Consider the following 21,128-nt stretch of genomic DNA (forward strand, 5'->3'; position numbering starts at 1 on the left):
CTGGGACACCTAAAAAACAGTCTTTTATACCAAAAGCCATTGAATTGTGTACACTTTAAATGGATAAATTCTATGCTTTGTAAATTATATCTCACTAAAGCTCTTGTAAAAACCTTGCTTTTGACCCCTTTGCATACATCTTTTACTACATTGTGCTTCCTGGAATAAAGATGTGATGGCTAGTGCTCTAGCTGCCATCTTGGACTATGAGGATGAGGGTCACACCCCAAGATGGCAGAGCACTGAGCTGGAAGGAGCTGGGGCCTGGAGGATTTCATTGACCAAAGCCGTCTAGCTGGTTTTTGGGTTACATATATCTTTGGAATATTTTGTGAAATGAAAACAAATGTCTGTTTTCTTTGAACCACGGCTGATTTGAGTCTCTGTTATTTGCAGCTGAACTTAAACCTTGCTGATACAAAATTTCACTGGGAGTCCATTCTTCTGGCTTCCTATGTCTCCCCGTGTAACATGCAGATTCAAGAAGGAAGCTTCCCCCTGCATGGGCTGTAATCCTTTGTGGGCCCCAATGGGCTGTGTGACCTCTTTGAGCCACATTCTATCTGAAACATGGAGATAATTATATTTTCTCACCCTGCTTACTCATGGAATTGAGATAATCAATGAGCTAATGTGTGGGGAAGCACCTGGAAAATTAGAACATGCTTTATAAACATTATGCATGGAGTTGTTATCACCAGCTCCCTATCTTTTTATGAACATTGAATGCACTAGAAAGAAAAAAAGAAAATGTGAAATCGGAGAGAAAAAAGGCATGTCAGCATTTCCTACCGACCACCCGTGGATTATCATCACCAGAGGCAGGGAGGAGTTGAAGCCGCACTCCTGTAACGTGTCCAGATGATGGATTCGAATCTGACAGCCCTGATTGGTTTCTCCAAAGAGCAGGAACCTGGTCTTCGTCTCATGCAGCGTTTTGTTTGTTTCAACAGCTTGAGCTCTTCTTCCGAATGGCTCTGGAATATAAGATTGGGGATGGTGCTTAGCCTGGCATCTGCTCCACCTGCAACCCTCCGTCTTCTCAAAGGCTGCTTCTACAAGCACAAGCCAAAGAGGTTACTGGGAGATGCTGGAGATCAGAATGAGCCACAACTTTGGGAAGCCCCAAAGACTGTTTCCAGTGCAATGGCCAAGTGATGGAGGGTGGCCTAGGAGGACCCAACACAGAGATTGAGATCACCAGATCCTTTATCCTGCATCCCAGTGACCAGCCAATCAGGCACTAGAGTTACCCTCCAGGTCATGAGGAATATAGGCAAGGCAGTTTTGGAGGCTCGGTGGATAAGCACCTCACCCCAAATCACACTGCCAAAAACTGATAGAGATAGGATTTGAACCTAGGTATCACGGTCTCCAATTTCATCCCTACATCCCTACCTAGGGAGACAGTGAATAGAGCATCTTAGTTGGGTGACACTATGTATTAGCTCCTGTGGCTCAACTTGTCCTCACGTGCAGACACATTATATCAAGTAAGCCTTGCAGGGACAAGGTACAGGGGTGAGGGTGGGGCGGGGTTAGGGGAATCGCAGAGGGAGTTGTGGAAGCCGCTTGAGGGAGGGTGTGGCATTCAGGGAGGAATTTTGAGGGAATGTGATGTTGACCCTGGCCTTGCAGGATGATTGAGTGTATGTGTGTGTTTTGTTGCAGGGGTCGGGGGTGGCTGAGGGAGCAACACGAATCAAGGCTCGGAGGCATGCAATCTTGCATGCATAAAGAGGCAGGAGACAAGGCCAGGCAGGCCAGAGCATGGAGGGCCCTGGGATGCTGAAGAGTCTGGGCTTCACGCTCCAGATGCCAGGCTGCTGCTAAAGAGTTTGCAGCAGAAAAGAGCAGAGGAATATCCATTCGAAGGCTTTCCAAGGCCGTGGGAGGTGGAAAAGGAGAGAAAGATTGTTTTTAAGATCTCACCTTCTGTTGTTTGACTGAAGGGCCTTCCAGCCTCTCTTCTGGGGGAGCCTCACCATGACCATGAGCCACTTTGGAGTGGGGGTGGGTGGCCATCCAACTCTGCTAGGCACCCTGACAACTGTCCTGTCTCTGTGGTGGACCAGAGAAGGACACCTCTGCGAAGAGGCCTGGTAGAGCCTGAGGAGGTGGCGCGATTCCGTGGCATGGCATGTCAAGATGAGCGCATCTTTTCTGCCAAGATTAGGAACCAGGCCAAGAGCTGGGAGAGGAAGCTCTCATCCCTTCCTTCTGGTAGAAGGTGGGCTCCTCTGTGGCTGAGGAGCAGACAGAAGGCCATTCTGACCTTTTTGGTCAGTGAACTCAATTCAGCCCAATTACTAAGGACCCTGATCATTCCTTCTGAGCATAAAATCATTCAGGCTTCTCGAATAATATGTCTTGGGCTTTTGGTTTCAGGGGACAGCAGGACCAAGAGATGATGAACCTACAAAGTGCAAGGGGAGGTGTTAATGAAACCAATTTTCCTACCCGAAGGGTATTAACTCAAAAGGTTATTAATTCTCAGCAAAGGGCAATGATTTTTCACTATGATGACAGAATGAAATGCATCATATTTTATTAAAAGGAGATGTGAGCAAGAATTTGAATAAGTTTTCTGAGATAATGAAAATTTCTGCCTCCCTGTTTGACTTTTCTGAGCTTATAGAGGGTCTCAGCTTGCCCTCGCTCCTGGAAGCCTGCTTCCAACCTAGCCTCCTGGTTTCACTGGGTGCCCCCCGATTGTCTAAGTCAGAAGCCGGGGTGTCACCTTGCACTGCTATGCCAGCCTCTCCATCAGTCCAAAGCTTCAGGCTTCCTAAATATCCCTAGAATCCTGTGCCTTAGTTTCTGTGCACTCTGTCTCTTGCTTGGTTTATTGCAGCAGCCTCCTGACTGGTCTCTGTCTGTTTGGTCTCTCCGTCCTCCTGCACACAGCGGCTCAAAGAGTCTAGAACAGAAATGACTACACCTGTTAGTGACTTTCAGCTTCACGGTATTGCAGCCAAGGCCACCACCTGAATGATGATCCCTCGTCCCCCACCTCCTCCTCTCTTTTCGTTCTCCTGCTACCAGCAGTTCCCAAATGCCGTTTTGGATGCCAGTACCTTTGCACTTCACCTCCTGCTCTGTCTCTGCTGCTCCATTCATTAAAATGGAACTGAGACTTCACAGCCTCCAGGAAGCCTTCTCATCTAGTCAGACATGATTACTCCTTCTTGCTCTCAGCACTGTACTGCCTCCCTGATCCTAATGTACTTGCCCTGCAGCTGTGTGATTTATTTATCCAGGTGTGTTCTTCCTCCACCTGTCAGTGAACTCATGGAGGGTAGCACTGGGCACAATGGTGGGTGCTCAGTAAATGTTAGTGAGCGGTGAGGTGTCCTGCCAGATCTAGATCTCAGATCAAAGGCTGGCACTCAATCTTCAGCCATTTATACGTTGGACCTAACGTAGCTCATTTTATTTTATTAAGAGACTGAAACACTACACCTTTCTTTGTTTTAGGATACTCTACACTTTTCTTCGATTTAGCTGCCTTAAATGTTAAGAGGATCATATGAAAATAAAATGGGGATAAAAATAGTGCCTATCTTATGAGGTTGTTATGAGTAATAAATAAGATATTTGTAAAGAGCTCAGAACAATGCCTGGCATGTAATTAGCACCTAGAGAAGAGAGTGTTGTTAGAATAAGTACCAGTTGGAGCATCTAGCATCTTGCGTTTCTGATCAGTGAAATCCTTTCTTTCTGTGGAAATTCACCCCAGTTGTCCTCGTAGGACCAGTTCTGTCTTGTGTATATTTACTCTGGATTTAGCTGTGAGATAAGCTCCAGCCCAGGTGGCTGAGTGTTCGAGGCTGTTCAGGAGACACCATGGAAAAGAGTTGTCACATGGAAAGCCCTGCAAACAGCTGGACTGAACAGGGCCCTCTCTTTTCTCCCTTCCTGGGGGCTTTAGCTCTCTTTAACATGTGTATGAGCGAGGAAGTTATGCAGACTGTAGACAGCTGTGTGCTCATTCATTTATTCGCTTCCTCAACAAACACTTATCAAGCATGTATTATGCCCCAGGCCCTGGCTGGGTACTGGTTGGAGGCAAAGACAGCATGTGGCTCCTGTCTTTCAGGAGTCCCCAGCCCCATGGAGGAAGGGGGTGCAAGCATGAAAACCAACTATTAAAAGTGGTTGCTGTGTTGAAGCGGAGGAATGCCCTGAGTAGGGGCTTTAGGGAAGAGGTCAAGAGAAGATAAAGCATCAGTCAGGTCTAGATGGATGAAAGATTCTTTAAGAGCTCACATCCATGAGCAATTGTTAAAGAAAGTGGGGCTCTGGTTCCTATAAAAATAAGATTGGGTGGATGACGTGAGAGTCGAAGGGCTGCTGTGGAGAAGGTAGACTAGAATTATTTTGTGCAACTTCCAAGAGTTAGAAACAAACAAAATCAATGGGTGGGCATGACATGGAAGAACATTTTTAACTTGAAGTGGTTGGCAAAAATTCATAGTTGAAGAACTTAGGACAAAGAGAAAATAAGGGCAGTAAAACAATAAAGATAGAAATGTTAGTATTAACACCCAAACATGTACACTATGTGATATTATAAGGCTGCTGAAGATGAGCCACAGATTTTTTTCTGAGCTTCCTGTTGACCGCATCAAAGAGGGAAGCAGGGTCAGTTATAGCATTCCTGGTGGCCAGATACTCACACTTTCTTGGTCCTGAAACCCAAGATGGTTTCCCTGTGTGTTATGGAAAAAGGAGGTTACCAAATATATAGCAGTAGGTTTTATGTGGTTAACTCTGAGAGCCCTGTAATCTTCAGTGAAACAGTAGCCACAGCACCAAACAGCATTTAAGTCACAGCAAGCCTATGAGAGATTCCTCACTATAATTGAGCAGCAGTCCCTCTGACTGGGGAAGGCAGGGGCCACTTCAGGTCACATTTACGGGTGGAAGGAATAGAGCCCTGAAGCGCAAGGGTCTGAGCCTCCATGAGAGCAGAGTCTGTTGCTTAATCCTAGAACACTTCGAACACTTGGGCATCCTAAGGGAAGCCCGTGTCTTCAAGGACTCACTGCTGTGCGCATCCTCATACCTTTACTGCAGTTTCTTCCCACAGCTTTAGCTTTGCACTTCACCAGCTTTTAACTGGGCATCTTTGCCTGGGTACTCTTTGGGCACTACAGACTCAGCAAGGCCAAGCTAAATGTATTTTCCTTCCTCCCAACCCATTCTTCTTCCTTTCTTCCTGTGTTTCCTATTGTGGTTCATAACATCATCATTCATCTCTGTGCCCAAGCTAGAAAGCTTAGAGTTCATGCCCTCTCTTGCCTCTCTATTAGGTCACCAAATACTGAGGATTGTCTTCTTTCTCTGCCCAGTGGCCTAGTCTTCTTTCAGAAGCCTCAGAATTGTCTTCTTTCTCTGCCCAGTGGCCTAGTCTAGGTCCTTAGCCTTTTTTTCCCTTTCAAAGTATAGTGTTGCCATAGACTTTTAACTGTTTCATATTTTATTTTGCTTTTTGTAGAATTAAGGGATGCTCATTGTATATATGCTGAAAATATATTTCAGTATAATTTGAAAAATGCTGAAAAAATACAGACTATTATTATTTAGAAAAAAACCACAAGTACATTTGGAGTATGTCTTCATAATCTTTTCTTATGGAGATATTTGTTCCATAGATATTTATTTGCAGGGTGTATAATTGAGATCATGTTACATAAATGGTTTTAAATCCTTCTTCACTTACCATTATCAATTTCTCATAGCATCAAAATTCTTCAAAACATACTTGGAAAAAGTGCCATAATGTATTTGCTTGTTCCACTATTGTTGAAACTTTATGCCGTTTCAAGGTTTTCTTTGCCCTATTACAAACAATTATCTGATGATAATCTTTATTTATAAATATTTGTCTGAATCTATTAGTATTTTCTTTTTTTTTTTGAGATGGAGTCTCGCTCTGTCGCCCAGGCTGGAGTGCAGTGGCACGATCTCGGCTCACTGCAAGCTCCGCCCCCCGGGTTCACGCCATTCTCCTGCCTCAGCCTGCTGTGTAGCTGGGACTACAGGCGCCCGCCACCACGCCCGGCTAATTTTTTTATTTTTAGTAGAGACAGGGTTTCACCGTGTTGGCCAGGATGGTCTCGATCTCCTGACCTCGTGATCCACCCGTCTCGGCCTCCCAAAGTGCTGGGATTACAGGGGTGAGCCACGGCGCCCGGCCTCTTTTAGTATTTTCTTAGAATAGTTTCCTAGAAGTAGAATCAGTTTCTTACGTATAATCCTATTTATATCTCTTTATATATACATATATATTCAAATTGATCTTCAGCATTTTTAAAAGCTAATATATATTGAATGCTTTCTCTGTGCCAGGCACTTTTCCAAAAGTCTTATTTGTATTGACTCATTTAAACCTGGCAACTCTAAGATAAGCTGTGAGGAAAGGATATGCTTTAGTTATGAGTGAAGAAATTGGTTCCATATTGGATGGGCTAGAAGCAGCACATTCTCCAAGCATATCTTCTGAAACTGGAACTTTTCTCATGTCTTCAGAAGAGATGAAGTCATGCCAATGCTAAGAATCTGGGGATAATACTGTGGTTTTAGGAGGGGGAATATTAAATTGAGGTAAGCGATCAAATCCACCAAGGGATTCAGCCCCCATATCCAGGAAAAGGGGTTGATGGACTAGGGAGGCTTGGGGTTGTCCTCTGTATGACAGTAAGTTCCTAGATCAGCAAAACAATCCTCAGAATTAGTCAGAAGGAGAAGCTGGGTCCAGCCATTACATTTCTAATATTATTTCTTGCAGCAAGTGATTTTTCTATGCCTAGTCAACTCCTAGGTTTGAGGGTTCCTGATATTTCATACAAGAAGAAATTACTTCATTTTCTTTTGGGTAAGGACATCAACAGATGGATGACTGCAGGCAACCGAGGTGGGCCACCTTCCATGGGAGAGAACCAGGGATTCTACCATAGGAGGCCTGATTGGAGTCAGGATCTGCCTCCCACCGGTGATGCCTGGGCTAGAGGCTGTAGCTCAGCTCAATGTTTGTTGAGCCCTTTCCATGTATTGGCTGGTGCTGGGCACACAAGTGCATAAGAAAGAAGCCTCAGGTATTGCTATGCCCCTCACAGGGTTTTTCATACAACATGCATTATTTAATTTGCTAATATGTGTGTGGGCTTTTGCTTTGTAAACATCCACTGCTGAAAATATTCCCAGACCTGGCAAGGGTCCTCTGGAAGACCAAAATTTCATAATTGCCCTGAAAACTCTCTAGGCCATGTACTCTGCTCAGGATGGAACAATCCTGTGATAAATGTAGCCACAGCTCTGTCCTTTCCTGCTGTGGTCAGGCCACTGATTTGTAGCTGGGCAACGTCGACTTCAGAATTTCTTGCATGATGGAAAGATGGAAACGTTTGTGTGGGAATTTACTCACTGCTGGACCTTACGGATTCAGCTCCTAGCTGTTGCTGAGCTTTGTTTGGAGATAAGCAGATTCTGCCCAAGGCCATGGTGAGGAATGTTTCTTCTACTCCTGCCATCTGGAATTTTGCCCTGACCTGGACACCCTACCCTCCCATTTACTTATTTTCTTGAAAATAATTCTGTGTCTCAATTTCTGAATGTGCACAATGGTTACTAATCTTTGTGTTTTCCTTCACCTCTTATGACACCCTAGCATCACTTCACTATAATATTGAACCTCAATTACCCAAGGTATAAATCACTCCTAAGGAGTGAATGAGGTGCTTTGTATAGCCGTGGTAATTTTTCAGGTTATTAATATATTGTTTTGAACTCTGAAGAAATTCCTAAGTTTGTCTCAAGTGGGTTTCTTTTCTAGCTATTCTTTACAAATAGCTTTAGGTTCTAAGGCTGCCGAAATTAATTTACTACCTTTTGGAGGTTGCCATCTTCCCACCATTTTTTGCATTCTTGTTTTACCTGTTCTTTTTCATTATAGTTGCTCTTTACCATTTTTGTTGTCAAATAAGAAAATGAGATATGGGATGGAAGGAAAGCTATTTTCATGCCTGATTTATTCTGTTTTTTTTTTTTTTTTTTTTTTTAAGTCCATTTTGGCATCATGCTACTGTAGCCTGAGGCCACAATTTCTTCTTTTGTGGATCCCAGGGAACAAAGTAACTAGAGTCTTTTTTCTTGCCAAAAAGTTTTTTTCTTCTAAACTTTTCTCTTAAATTCTCTTAAATTCTACTGCACTTCTGGCTAGAATCAGAATGATTTTTTTCTTTTAAGAAATCTGGTTATGAAAGAGTATGCCATTCAGAAAAACTTTCCATTTGTGCTGGAATCCTCTCTGGGGAAAGTGGGGCTTACTTCCCTAAAGTCCTTCCGAGGTCATGGGCACATTCCACCCCGTGTAGGTTCAAGGTAGGGTGAGAGAATTGAACAGATATCCTTAAAAGAAGATACACAAAGGACACATATGTACAAGAAAAGGTGCTTAACATCATTAGTCATGGAAAAATGCAAATTTAAAACACAACAGAATATCACTTCTCTCCCTCTAGAATGGCTAAAATTAAAAAGACTGACAAAAACCGGTAGAACTCCTCATAGATTGCTGGTGAGAACAAAAAATACTTACTTTGGAAAACAGTTTGACAAATTCTTTAAAGGCAAATATACACTTACTAAGGATCCAGTAAACTCCAAGCTTAAGTGTTTACTCAAGAGAATTGGAAACATATGTCCACATAAAGATTCAAATGTTGATGGCAGTTTTATTCATCATAACCCCAAACCTGAAACAACCCAAGTATCTATCAACTGATAAATGGATAAACAAATTGTGGCATATCCATCCAATGGAATACTACTCAGCAGGAAAAAGGAACGAATTGCTGACACATGCAAGAACGTGGATACATCTAAAATGCATAAAGCTAAGTGAAGGAAGCTAGATTTAAAAGGTTACAAATTGTGTGATTCCGTTTATAGGACATTCTGGAAAAGCAAAACTATGTGATTGAGAGCAGATCAGTGATTTCCTGGGCCCAGGGAATGGGGTGGGGATTAACTAGGAAAGGGCAAAAGGGAATCTCTAAAGAGAGATGGAAATATCCTACATCTTGATGATGATCATGGTTACACAAGTGCACATTTAAAATGATTGTTGGAATAATGCACTATAGTCAAGCAATAATGTGGTTTTTCCACATTGCCCTGGATCCAGGATGAGCAGCATAGGCTGCACAGCAGGCCTTCTGTGGTAGTTACTTGTACAAGTCAGGGCTGGGCCTGGCTGCTCCTGGTTTGCAGGCCCAAGAGGATAGGCTGTTTCTGAGTTTTCTGGAGGTTGGGGTCAATTGGCAGAGATAGCTTCAGGACTGACTTTGAACCAAAACACCGGGTCAGGGAGGGAGCCAGCCCTTGTGGAGCAGGGTCTCAGGGAGACTTGGCAGGTCCCGAAGGTCCTTCCTGGTTCCTTCAGGCTGGGGATGGCCAAGGGTTCCCTGGGGACTACCCTGTGGAGGCCAAGTTGTCCAGCAAGAGGGTTAGAAACACAAGGGGCCTGGAGATCATGCAGCATCACTGTACCCAGCCTGCATTTCAAACAACCTGTACTTATTGAGGAACAATTCATTTTCCTTCACTTATTGAACAAGCATATAGATAACCCCACCCATCTACACTTCCAGTTCTCTGGAGAGAATCCATTTTACCACACCAAGTGGAGAGAATTCCACAGGGAAGCAAACCAAGTCAACATTCAGTTGTCCTGTGCGATATCATCTTTTACAATGTGTTGGAAAATAGCTGGGTGATGCCCTTCTGCCACTCCAACCACTGCTCCCCAAGGATCAGGAACCTTTTATTGGTAGTGATGGTCTAGTCTGCCTTGATTATGTCACAGATGAAGAAGCTGGGACCCAGAAAGGCCAGCTGACATGCCCCAAACCATGCATCTAGGTAGCAGCTGAAGCAGAAACACTGGATTTTCCTGACATTCAAGCCGGCATCTTTCTACTGTGCTGGAGGACAGAGGTTCCGACCCTCTTCCTTGCCATATTCTAGGACTCTTCCTATCTCTGCTAAAGCTCAGAGGGTTTACATTCCATGCCTCATAAAGGCCGGTGCCTCCAAGTAAGGCCCCTGGTCGGCACAAGAGTAAACAGGTCTTGAATCACAGAAGACAGTTGACTGGGGCATCCTCTTGTCTGTGGGAAATACCTCCAAACAATTGGGGTGACCAGGGTAATAAAAACAAAGAGTCCCATGACCTTCACCCTTCAAACACCTGGCAGAGCTGCTGTCTCTGGTCTCATTCTCAGACTAGACTTTTTTTCTTTCCCTTCCAGAGGTAACTCTAGGAGAATCCTTACCTAGCTAAGGGGGCTGGGATGCTGGCATCTGACCACAGTTAGGCCAGGGAGGCTCCCCAGGAGCTGGACAATCACAGGCCCTTCAACTGCTGTTGCCATGAGAGATCGTGGCTTATAGTCAAGTTGCCAAGTGCTGTTTTGATTGGCAAATTAATCCCATTGTGTTCTTGTTCCAAAACTTTATTTGATGTATCATGACTATCTAGCTCCTGGCTTTGAACTTCACTTGACCTTCTCCTTCATTCCTGTATCAGCCATAACTACACAACTGCCAAGTGACGCTTACAAGGAATAGAAGGAGGGGTGGGGGCAGAGGACTTTTGACATCACAGTCAAGGAATCTAGGAATATGGATGTCCTATCTCAGCCCAGAGCCACCTACCTCATGAAGTTAGTGCTGGAGACAAGGATCCTGGGTGCCCTGGCAGGTGGGGACAGGCACTGCTTTAGTATTGGCAGTGATTGTACCTGTAAAAGGAAACGAGGGCCACTCCCTCCTCTAGGTCACCTGCCAGAAGATGAATTGGGTGCCTTATACTCAGTGTGAAAAGAAGAGAAGATTGCTGCTTCCTTTCCAGTCGGAACCCATGGATGGAAGAGACTCAACATGGGCCCATGCCCTGAGCGTGGCTTGTTACTGCATAGCAAGACACAGTGCTGTGAAGCAGTTAGGAGCCTGGGCTCTAGCCGGGTATGGTGGTGTGTGTGCCTGTAGTCCCAGCTACTTGAGAGGTTGAGGTGGGAGGATCACCTGAGCCTGGGAGGTCAAGGCTGCAGTGAGCAGTGATTGTGCCACTACACTGCAGCTGAGGTGACAGAGCCAAACAATGTCTTAGAAAAAAAAAAAGGCACCTGAGCTCTGGAGCCAGATTGTCTGCCTTAAATCCCAGCTCTGCTACTTATTAGCTTGTGACCTTGGGCTAGTTACTTAACCTCTCTGTGTCTTAACTATATAATAAGACTAACAGTAGTACCTACCTTATAGGATTATTGTGAGTGACAGATATGTGCCCCTGAGACGTGTTTTTAGGCCAGACTTAATCAGGCAAAAAGAAAAGTGAGAGCGAGAGGAGAGGTGACCTGAGAACGCCTGACTGTTCTGCAGGAATGTTCCCCTCCCTGAAGCTGGAATCTGGGCAAAGATAAACACTTGCAGGGTGAGGAAAGCATTAAGCATTAACTTGGCCAAACAGCCCAAGGTTATTCTTTTTTTTTTTTTTTTGGAGATGGAGTTTTGCCCTTGTTGCTTAGGCTGGAGTGCAATGGCGTGGTCTCGGCTCACCACAACCTTTGCCTCCCGAGTTCAAGTGATTCTCCTGCCTCAGCCTCCTGAGTAGCTGGGATTATAGGCAGTAAACTGTGGGTGGGGAGTGTGGTCTGAAGCATGTTGGATGTGCTCTTTGGAGCAGAGGTTTGGGGGCTTCCTGATGAGGAAATGGACCTGATCTAGTCCCTGAACCTCCCTAGGGCTTCCCCATGTGGGGGCCTGGGACTGAGAGGGCTGGCTCTTGGGTATGCTTTTAGAGACTGAAGGCCCACCCTGATCCCATTCATTCTTTTATTCATTCATTCATCCATTCATTTGTTCCACCACACATTTATTAAGCACTTATTATGTGTCGGGGATTGTGCCTAACATTGTGATACCTAACAGTGAATAAGACAGACCATGCTTTCAAAAAGCTCATGGTCTTACGGTAGAGGCAAGTACATAAACTGTCACACAGTTTGGAATGTGTTGTGTTGGCCGAAGAATAGGGAAGCGCCCACCCAGCCATAAGGTGACTGGTGTAAAGGCAGCCAGATGAACTCCATTGGTGGGTGGTGCTGCCAGCTGCCCAGATAATCTTGGGAATTTTAATCAAAGGCTGGACCTGATGGGAGGGAAGGACTATGAAATGCAGGGGGAAGATGAGCTTAGGTGTGGCCAGCATGGTCACCTCTAGACCCACAGAGGTTGAGGTCATGGCTGCAGCATGCACCTTGAGCCCTTCAGCTTCCCTGAGGCCCTTGGTGTCTCTCATCTTCTTTGAGACTTGCTTGACCCTGAGATCTGCAGCACAGCTGTTTCTATCCTAGGAGATGTTAATTTCCTCATGAAGAAATAAGGAAGGGTTCGGTGACTGCCAAGGCCCACAACTGGCTGAAAAAGCAAACCAGGACCAGAATTCGACTTCTCCATACATCTATGTTCTGAGACTATAAAACTTTCCTGGGCATGTGCACTATTTCCCCTAAGATATTCTTTTGGACCTGTATCCTCCCTTCACTACCCATATCTGGAGGCCCAGTTGACTGCTGCCGGCCCACTTCAGACCACAGGCAGGTACCCCAGCAGTTTCCAGGTCGCCATAGGGAGCAATGGCAGAGGCAGGGTAGTGGAGTGGCGGCAGGGGGCACTGGTTTTGGAGTCAGTTGGCTCTGTGTTTGGTTGTTTAATACTTATTAGCTGTGTGGCCTTGGGAAGCTTGCTTAACCAGTAGGAGCCTCAACTTCCTTCTTCTAAGTTGGAAATAGGAAGACTGTCTTGTGTGGGTGGTAGTGAGGATGAATGAAAGTTGAAATGTCTAGTCCAGGGCTTGGCGTTCTATGCGTTGTTTCCCTTTCCAAACTTGCCTACAATCTCTTCCTTCTCATGTCTCAACCCAACGTAGTTCTTTCCAGATATTTGTTGGTACTTATCCACCAAGTCTTTGCCAGCCTATTTGGTACCTCTCTGTGAATTCTGTGCACCTGCTTTAGGTAGCACACAACCTTAACTGTGTGGTTTGGCACGGTGCCTTTGTGCCAAGAAAAGGTGGTCCTTCTTTAGAGTGAGGATTTCAGCCTCCCCTCTTCCATTTGGCCAGGTTGTTCTGAGCAGGAGAAATCTACTGGGCTTAGGCAGCAGCTCTGGAGCCTACTTGGCTGAGTCCCTGCCTCTACCAGCTAGGGTGCTCCAGCTGTGGGGTGCTGTGTCTGAATCAGGCACCTCGAGGAGCCAAACTAGGCTACCAGTTAACACTCTCTGCTAATGAGGAAATCAAAATCTGACTGCAAAACACAGCAGTCAGGGTTCTGCCCTTACACTACTGCTAAGGAAATACTCATCCTCACAGCCTGATATATTACCTAACTTTCTACATTTGTGAGCAGTGGCTCTCAGGTATTCATGTGCTGGAGATGCAGACTCCTGGGCGCCATTCCCAGAGCAGCTGATTCAGTAGGTCTGGGAGGCCTGGGAATTTGCATCAACACAGGGTGGCGGATCATTCTGAGAAGAAGTTGCCCAGTGGTGAAGAATATGAGTTTTGGAACCAGGCTGGGATCTAAAGCTTGGCTCTGCCACTAATGAGCCGCAATTCTGGGCAAGTTTACAGATGGTTTCCTCATGGGGTTGTAAGTAAATGAGATAAAAGTGTAAAGTACCTCCCACAGTGCCTGGTATATAGCAGGTTCTCAATGAATAAAGGTGGCCATGGTGGCATTGGTGGTAGTAGAAGTAGGGATTGATGTTGCTATTATAACATCTTCCTCCTTGAAGGGTTCTTCTGCCCCTGATCAGTAACAAATCATGAGGAGACAGAATATCAGAGAGGATAACTCTTTATGTTGAGGTTATCTGGGATCACCTTCATTTAAACAGATTGAATGGACCAGAAGATCAGTGCTGAGAATCTTCAGGGCAAAGTCCAAACCTCCAGGAAGACATAGATCTCCTATTTGGCCTTTCTCCAGAACACCGGCCTCAAAAGGGTACATAGACATGGTCTACTGGGACTCTCCCAGAAGGCCTTGCACCCCTGCCTCTGCCTTGTTTGGGGAGCAGGCTGTGCTTGCCTCTTTCCCTGGTTGGATGCCTGCAGGCATATGTTGGCTTCCTTGTAGGAGAGAAGAGAATAAAACATGACAGTGAGCAAGGAGAGCCCCAGTGACAGAGCTCAGCTTGCCAGTAAACGGTCAGGAGAGCTCTGAACTAAAAAGGACTATGGGGGAAGGTGTGTCCTATTTGATACTAAAATGTACCATAAAGATTCAGTAATTCAAGCTGTGTATATAGGAACATGGATGAAGAAGCAGAATAGAAGCCCAGAACACCCAAATGCATACGTTTGAATTCAGTGTTTGATAGAAGTGACTTATTGGCCAGGTTGTTCTGGGCAGTGGAAATCTAATTTCTCAAAGTGCTAGGACAGAGTAAAGATGGACTTTAAAAACAGTATTGGGAGATCTGGAAAAAGATGAAAAGATATAAGTTGGGTCCATCCCTCTCATCATACATCAGGAAAAACTCCAAAGGAATCCAATTTTTAAATGAAATAATAGGAATCATAAAATTACCAGAAAAAAATATGGGTGAATTCCTTCATAACCTTTTGAATAAGAACCTCCCTCTGCAATTCAAAATTCAGAAGCTGTAAAAGGTTGTTAAATTAGATTACATTAAAGCAAACAAAAATCTTCTGTATGACCAACTAAATTAAAAAAAAAAAGCGAGGCGCTGTGGCTCACGCTTGTAATCCCAGCTCTTTGGGAGGCGGAGGTGGGCGGATCATGAGGTCAGGAGATTGAGACTATCCTGGCTAACATGGTGAAACCCCGTCTCTACGAAAAATACAAAAAATTAGCCGGGTATGGTGGCGGGAGCCTGTAGTCCCAGCTACTCGGAAGGCTGAAGCAGGAGAATGGCGTGAACCCGAGGGATGGAGCTTGCAGTGAGCTGAGATCCGGCCGCTGCACTCCAGCCTGGGAGACAAAGCAAGACTCCGTCTCAAAAAACAAAAAACAAAAAACAAAAACAGCCACAACAACAAAAAAACATAAGTAGAGGTAAAAAATGAACAACAAAGCAAGAAAAAATAATTGCAACTCATAACACAAAGGGCGAATCTCCTTGATATCTATAGAATGCCTAGAAATCAAGGAGAGCAAGACCAGCAACCCACAGAACAATGGGCCAACCGAGGACACGAGGAGCCATTTCACAGAAAAAGGAATATGAATAGCCCTTTAACATAAGAGAAGATCCTCAACCTTACTCCTAAGAGGAAAAATACAAATTAAAACTATACTGAGACACAAGTCTCACCCCTCAGATTGGTGAACATTAAAAAATGTGACCACACACCTTGATGGAGACGCTGGTAGGAATGCAAAATGGTGCAACTCCAACGGAGAGGGATTTGGCAACAGCTATGAAAGTTACAAATGCATTTTCTTTTTACTCAGCATTTCCTGCATGGGAATGTACCCTGTGGCTGTATCTGCACACATACGAAATGAAATTAATACAAGGTCATTCATTGCAGGATTGTCTGTAATTGTAAAATACTGGAAACATCCCAAGTGTCCATCTAGAGTCTAGATAGCTGAAATGGGACATATCCCTCAATGAAATACTTTGCAGCTTGAGTAAAGAAACACTGTACTGATTTGAAAAGATTTCTAGAACGTACTGCTGAGTGACCAAAGTAAGGTGCAGAACGGTATCTAAAGTGTGATACCTTTTGTGGAAGGGTGGGGACATAAGTAAATAACTCCATATTGGCTTTCAGTTGCATAAAGAAATGTTGGAAAGATACAGATGAGATGAATATAAGTGGTTACCCATGGTGGGAGAGGGGGAGGAGGGAATGGATATGGACGTCACGGGATGGGGGTAAGATGTTCCAAATCTATTCTATTTTATATTCTTTTAATTTATGAGCCATGCAAGTATTTACTTCCTTAAAATAATTTCTTTTCTTTTATTTCTTTTTATTTTTAGAGACAAGGTCTGGCTCTGTTGCCTGGGCTGGAGCGCAGTGATCATAGCTCACTGCAGCCTTGAATGTCTGGCCTCATGCGATCTTCCCTCCTCAGCTTCTCAACTAGCTGGGATCCCAGGCATATGCCACTAGCCCCCTCCACTAGCTAATTAATTTTTTTTTTTTCCATAGAGAGAGGGCCTCATTGTGTTGCTCAGGTTGGTCTCAAATTCCTGGCCTCAAGTGATCCTCCTGTCTTGGGCTCCCAAAATGTTGGGATCATAGGCGTGAACCTCTGTGCCTTTCCTGAAAAATAATTTTAAATAAAGAAAAAGATCCCAGCTTGTTTCCTGCTTGCACTTTCCATGATATCTATTTCTCTGGATGCCGTTCACCTACCCCTGCAGCCCCTTCATGCCCCAGAGAACTCTGGGAGTAGCTCTCTCACTGTCTGACTGTGGGGCCAAAGGGTCCACTCACCTCACCTGTCTTCTTGGCTGACCTGACTGCCTAGCTAGATGCTGACCTTCATGCCTTTAGCTACACCTTCACCTACCTGGGCCCCAGTAGCCCTTGATTTCAGCTATTTAATAGGTCAGGGGGTCAGTTTCCTTCTGAGAGTAAAGGTGACCTGAGAGAGGAAAGGTGGCGCCCACAGAGAACTCCCCACATCGGCTGCTTCCTCTCTGGCAGAACTGACTCGGCAGATGGCAAAGTACTTGGAGCCACCGGGAACCAAGGTGCAGAGAATTCTGTGGAAGGAAGTTGGCTTGGAGCTTGGAAGCCGGGCAGCAAGGGCTGCTGGAATATGGAGGTGCCCGCTCATTTGGCAGGGGTGCCCAAAGTGAGAGGAAGTGGGGTTCCTTAGTTAGGAAGCTTTGTCAGACATCCCCCTCCTGCCCCAAGGCTTCTCAGCGGCCCTGGAGAGACTGACGCTTCCCCAGCAGCCAGTCCATCTGGGCTGGTGCTCACACAGCTCTGGGAGCTAGGATATTTTAGATGTGTCAAAAGTGACGAATATTGGAAAGTGCCACGGGCATCTCTGGGAGCTCACAGTTCACACTGGCAGCTAAGATGTGCCAAGCTTTTTGGAAGAAACTGAACTCTGGAGGAAATTAAGGAGTCTTTTGCTGTCCCAGATGTGGGTGGCAATGAGACGGGCTCTGCAAGGGGACAGAGCCCTGAAATCAATAAAGATGGGGCTGGGCCGTAGCAATGCCTGAGGTCTTGGCAGAAAGAAGTGGCATTCTGAGAGGCCAGCAGGGGCAGGAAGGAGCAGGAGCATGTGGATTTAGAAGCAGGCAAGCAGGGGCCTGAGGCTGGAGTCAGCAGAGCTTGCAGCCGGCAGCACTGGGGGCTGTGGAGTCGGGCCTGTTCAGTTCCGCTTGCCAGGATGGAACCAGGGCAGCAGTCAGAGCCAGCCTGAGGCTGGAGGTGAGCCCGGGGGCCTTCGCCCACAGTGAGGCTGGAACAAGGCTCCAGTGTGTCTGGATTTGAAAACACCCCAGGGAATGTGTTACTAGAATTCAACATCTACCCCGAATATAATGCATCCTAAGAGGAGGGTGCCTTGGTGTTCTGTTTGCAGCATGGCTTTGGTTTGTGTGTATTGTCACTGGTTCTCTGCCTCTGCAGGGAGATGGCTCATCCCAGGCTACCCAGCCAGGAAGGTGGCTCATCCCAAGCTGGGGGTGGAGGAGGCTGAGGCAGTGGCTGGGATAGGAAGTGTAGGATCAGGCTTAGGTGAGTCACAGGGAAGGAGGAGGGTCAAGGAGAAGGGATCCTCGCTATGGACCAGCGGGGTTCTGGGGTGGTGGGGGTACAGGACCAAGTTGGGCCAGCCCAGCCTGTCTTCTGCTTAATGATGAATGGGGCTGGGGTGTCAGGGATGGATGGAGAAGCTAGCACCAACTCTACCTGCCCCAGGTGTTTTTTGATGAAGACACGAATCTCTTCTGATTATTGTTCTTCACAACCTCCCGCCTCCCTGCAAACTCCTGCAACCAGGAAGGAGAGAGAGAGAGAGAGAGACAGAGAGAGAGAGAGATGACCGAGAGTTCCTAGTCATCTTTGTCATCGTCCCCATCATGATTATGATCATCGTCATCCATGCCTGGACTTCTTACATAACCTGCTTAACTTGTTGAGGACTGAACTTGTCTTTCCACCTCCTACCTCCAACCAGCTTTTCTAACTTCCTCATTCTGCTCACACATTCCTCTCTTCCAGGCGCTGGCTCACCCCCACTGAGTCATCTTCCACGCCCCCTTCCTCTTTCTTCCCCTCCTACTATCAGCAACTCACTGTAGCATGAACGCCTGCAACTGCTTCCTGGGAGGATCCGCTTCCAGTCCCCTCTGTTCACACGCTCTCCATCCCCCGACATGCGGCTCCGACCATAGCTGCTCACAGGCCCGGGGTGCCTCTGGGCCTTTGCTCCTGCAATTCCTTCTGCTTGGAACCTCTCTCCTCTTCCTACACCTTAGCCCTCAACCTTGGAGGAATCAGAATGTGTGGACAGTTCTCCTGACAGCTGGTCAGGGGAGGGGTCCCTCTCTGTGCTCCCCTGTCTTCTGTTCAGACCTCGAGGGTGGGGCTGCTTACTTTCCCATTTCGTGACCAGGCTCTAAGGTGTACATGTCTTACGCATCTTTGTGGGCCCAGCACAAGGCCTGCAGAGAGGTGGGTTATCTGTTGAATTGATTTAACAGATAATTCATTTTCTGCCCTTCCTAGGGAAGGATTTGTCACAGTGAGCCAATGCCAGAAGGAAGGGGAGAACAGAGGCAGGGACCTGCACTGCTTCACTTCTTACACCCACAGTCACCTTCCTATGGTCAGGAGCCACTGGCCACCAACACAGCACCTGCTGCCTCTGTCTGCCCTCTGGGAATGAGCTGATAGAAAGGCACCAACAGACAACAAGCAAGATCTGGATCTTCTCTGGAGTCATGGGTGGTCCTTGTTTCACCCTCATCCAGACCCCAAACCAGGGTCCTTGTCCCTCTTCCCTTCATTTTCTAGAATTCCTCATTTATTTCGAGCCTTATAACTCAGTCTTTAAAAATTGGCTTTTCTGATCTCAGACTGTTTCTTGTGATATTAATAGGAGTTATGGGGAAAAAGGAGCTTTGTGGCTAAATAAATTTGGGAAATGTTGTATTAAGCAACATTAATCAGGCTTCCTGCTGGTCCGAGAAAAGAAGCTACTGTGAATTTAATCTCTAGTAGGGGCAGATGACATGCAGTGGCTCTCAACCTCAATTACTTTGAAGCAAGCCGCCCTCACCCTCCGTATTTCCTTTTTTGGCCAAGCATTTCTGGCACCGATGGTCCTTAGGACACAACTGAGGAAATTCTGTCTGGGGCAGCTTTCCAATGGGCTTGTACACTGTCGAGCTAGGCTCACACTCACCTCTGTGTGCTGGGGTTTCAAAGTCTAGTCCCCGCTGCTCTCATGGAGGCAAGGCTTTATGTGTGGGGGAGAGGGCTGAGCACTTTAAGAGCAGGAAATGAGTTTCTAAATAGGCACATCTAATGGTTTAAACACTGTGCTCTAGGATCCCAAGGCCAAGGATCTTGTGGAACTACTTTGGGGGCTGCTATGGGAGATGGGAGAGGACACAGAGGATGAAAGGGTGGGTTCCTGACTGCCCGCCCACCTGGTTTCATCCCAAAGTTGATTTTAGGTTTTATCATTTTCTACTTGAAGAGTCTGTTTGTAGGAAGGTTTCCATGGCTGACACACATTCAGAGACCAAAAATCTAGACCAATCACTTCATTTAACAGATTAAAAACAAAAACAAAAAACAGCCTAAAAGCTGAGGCGCCAAAAAGCTAAAACACACATCAATCAATCACATAACTAGATGCTGGATGTAGAGTCCGACTTTCTGGACGTGCCATCTAATGCTCTTTCCACACACTGTTGCGTTTGTTTATTTCCTTCTGACTCAGCCAGTTTCAAAAGAGAAGAATAAAAGATAGCAAGGAGCAAATAGCAGCAAAGATAATGGGATAAATCCACCGAGAAATAGCGGGGGAAAGGTAAAAGGAAATCCCACCTGCCCCCCATCTGATCTGTTTCACTGCAGTTCTTATGCTCCACCTAAAAATGTAAAGAAACGGATGCTAAGAGCAAGGGCTGCTGATGCCAAGAATAACTCCAGAGACACAATACACCACCCCAGTCTCCAGTGAAATGAACTGTTTAATCAAAACTGCGCTATTCTGTAAATACTCAGTCTATTGATGAAGAGCTCTGCAAACAGGGGCAGCTCCTAAGCAAGCCTCCAGAGAGAACCTGGAAGGAACTGAAGAAGACAGAGAAAAAGGGCAGATGTGCCTGTCTTGATGGTTGTAGTGGGAGGACTTACATATACACTCTGTGTTCAATGCATGGGAGGTGAGGCGGAGGGGGCAGCAGAGAAATTCAGAGTAGCTCTCTTAATCCTTCACTTTGCCTGGCTGGCTAGAAGTGTAGTTCTTTTTTTTTTTTTTTTTTTTTTGAGACGGAGTCTCACTCTGTCGCCCAGGCTGGAGTGCAGTGGCACAATCTGTACTCACTGCAAGCTCTGCCTCCCGGGTTCACGCCATTCTCCTGCCTCAGCCTCCTGAGTAGCTGGGACTACAGGCACCCGCGACCACGCCCAGCTAACTTTTTGGTATTTTTAGTAGAGACAGGGTTTCACCGTGTTAGTCAGGATGGTCTCAATCTCCTGACCTAGTGATCTGCCCACCTCCGCCTCCCAAAGTGCTGGGATTACAGGCGTGAGCCACTGCACCCAGCTGAAGTATAGTTCTTTTAATTATAATGGTGCAAATACTTATTGAGCACTTCCTTTACGCCCTGTGTAGTTTATTAACTTCCCACAAAATGCTCTAAGGTAACCAGAGTCATCTTCAGGGATGAAATTTAAACCCAGACAATTTGGTTCTAGAATCAACATTCCTTTGTTTTCTCTCTCTTTCTTTCTTTCTTTCTTTCTTTCTTTCTTTCTTTCTTTCTTTCTTTCTTTCTTTCTTTCTTTCTTTCTTTCTTTCTTTTCTTTCTTTCTTTCT

The 21,128-nt window shown here is 45.9% G+C and overlaps 1 protein-coding gene and 1 long non-coding RNA gene across 4 annotated transcripts in view; both read right to left on the bottom strand.

Moving 5' to 3' along the window:
- The window catches only part of LIPC (lipase, hepatic), a 161,111-nt gene that overhangs the window by 29,714 nt on the left and 110,269 nt on the right, over nt 1-21,128 (bottom strand). For all 3 annotated transcript variants that reach the window (XM_011940507.1, XM_011940509.1, XM_011940508.1), the window contains one exon: nt 793-977. In XM_011940507.1, coding sequence (XP_011795897.1) covers nt 793-977 — 185 coding nt within the window. The remainder of the gene's footprint in view (nt 1-792; nt 978-21,128) is intronic.
- On the bottom strand, nt 16,640-18,708 carry LOC105510621. The gene is made up of 2 exons (XR_001001588.1): nt 18,371-18,708; nt 16,640-18,060 (listed from the first exon to the last, which is right to left on the bottom strand). It is a non-coding gene; the product is annotated as an uncharacterized LOC105510621 (long non-coding RNA).

This window comes from Colobus angolensis, unplaced genomic scaffold (genome assembly GCF_000951035.1).
Source record: "Colobus angolensis palliatus isolate OR3802 unplaced genomic scaffold, Cang.pa_1.0 Scaffold19, whole genome shotgun sequence".
NCBI classification, from domain to species: domain Eukaryota; kingdom Metazoa; phylum Chordata; class Mammalia; order Primates; family Cercopithecidae; genus Colobus; species Colobus angolensis.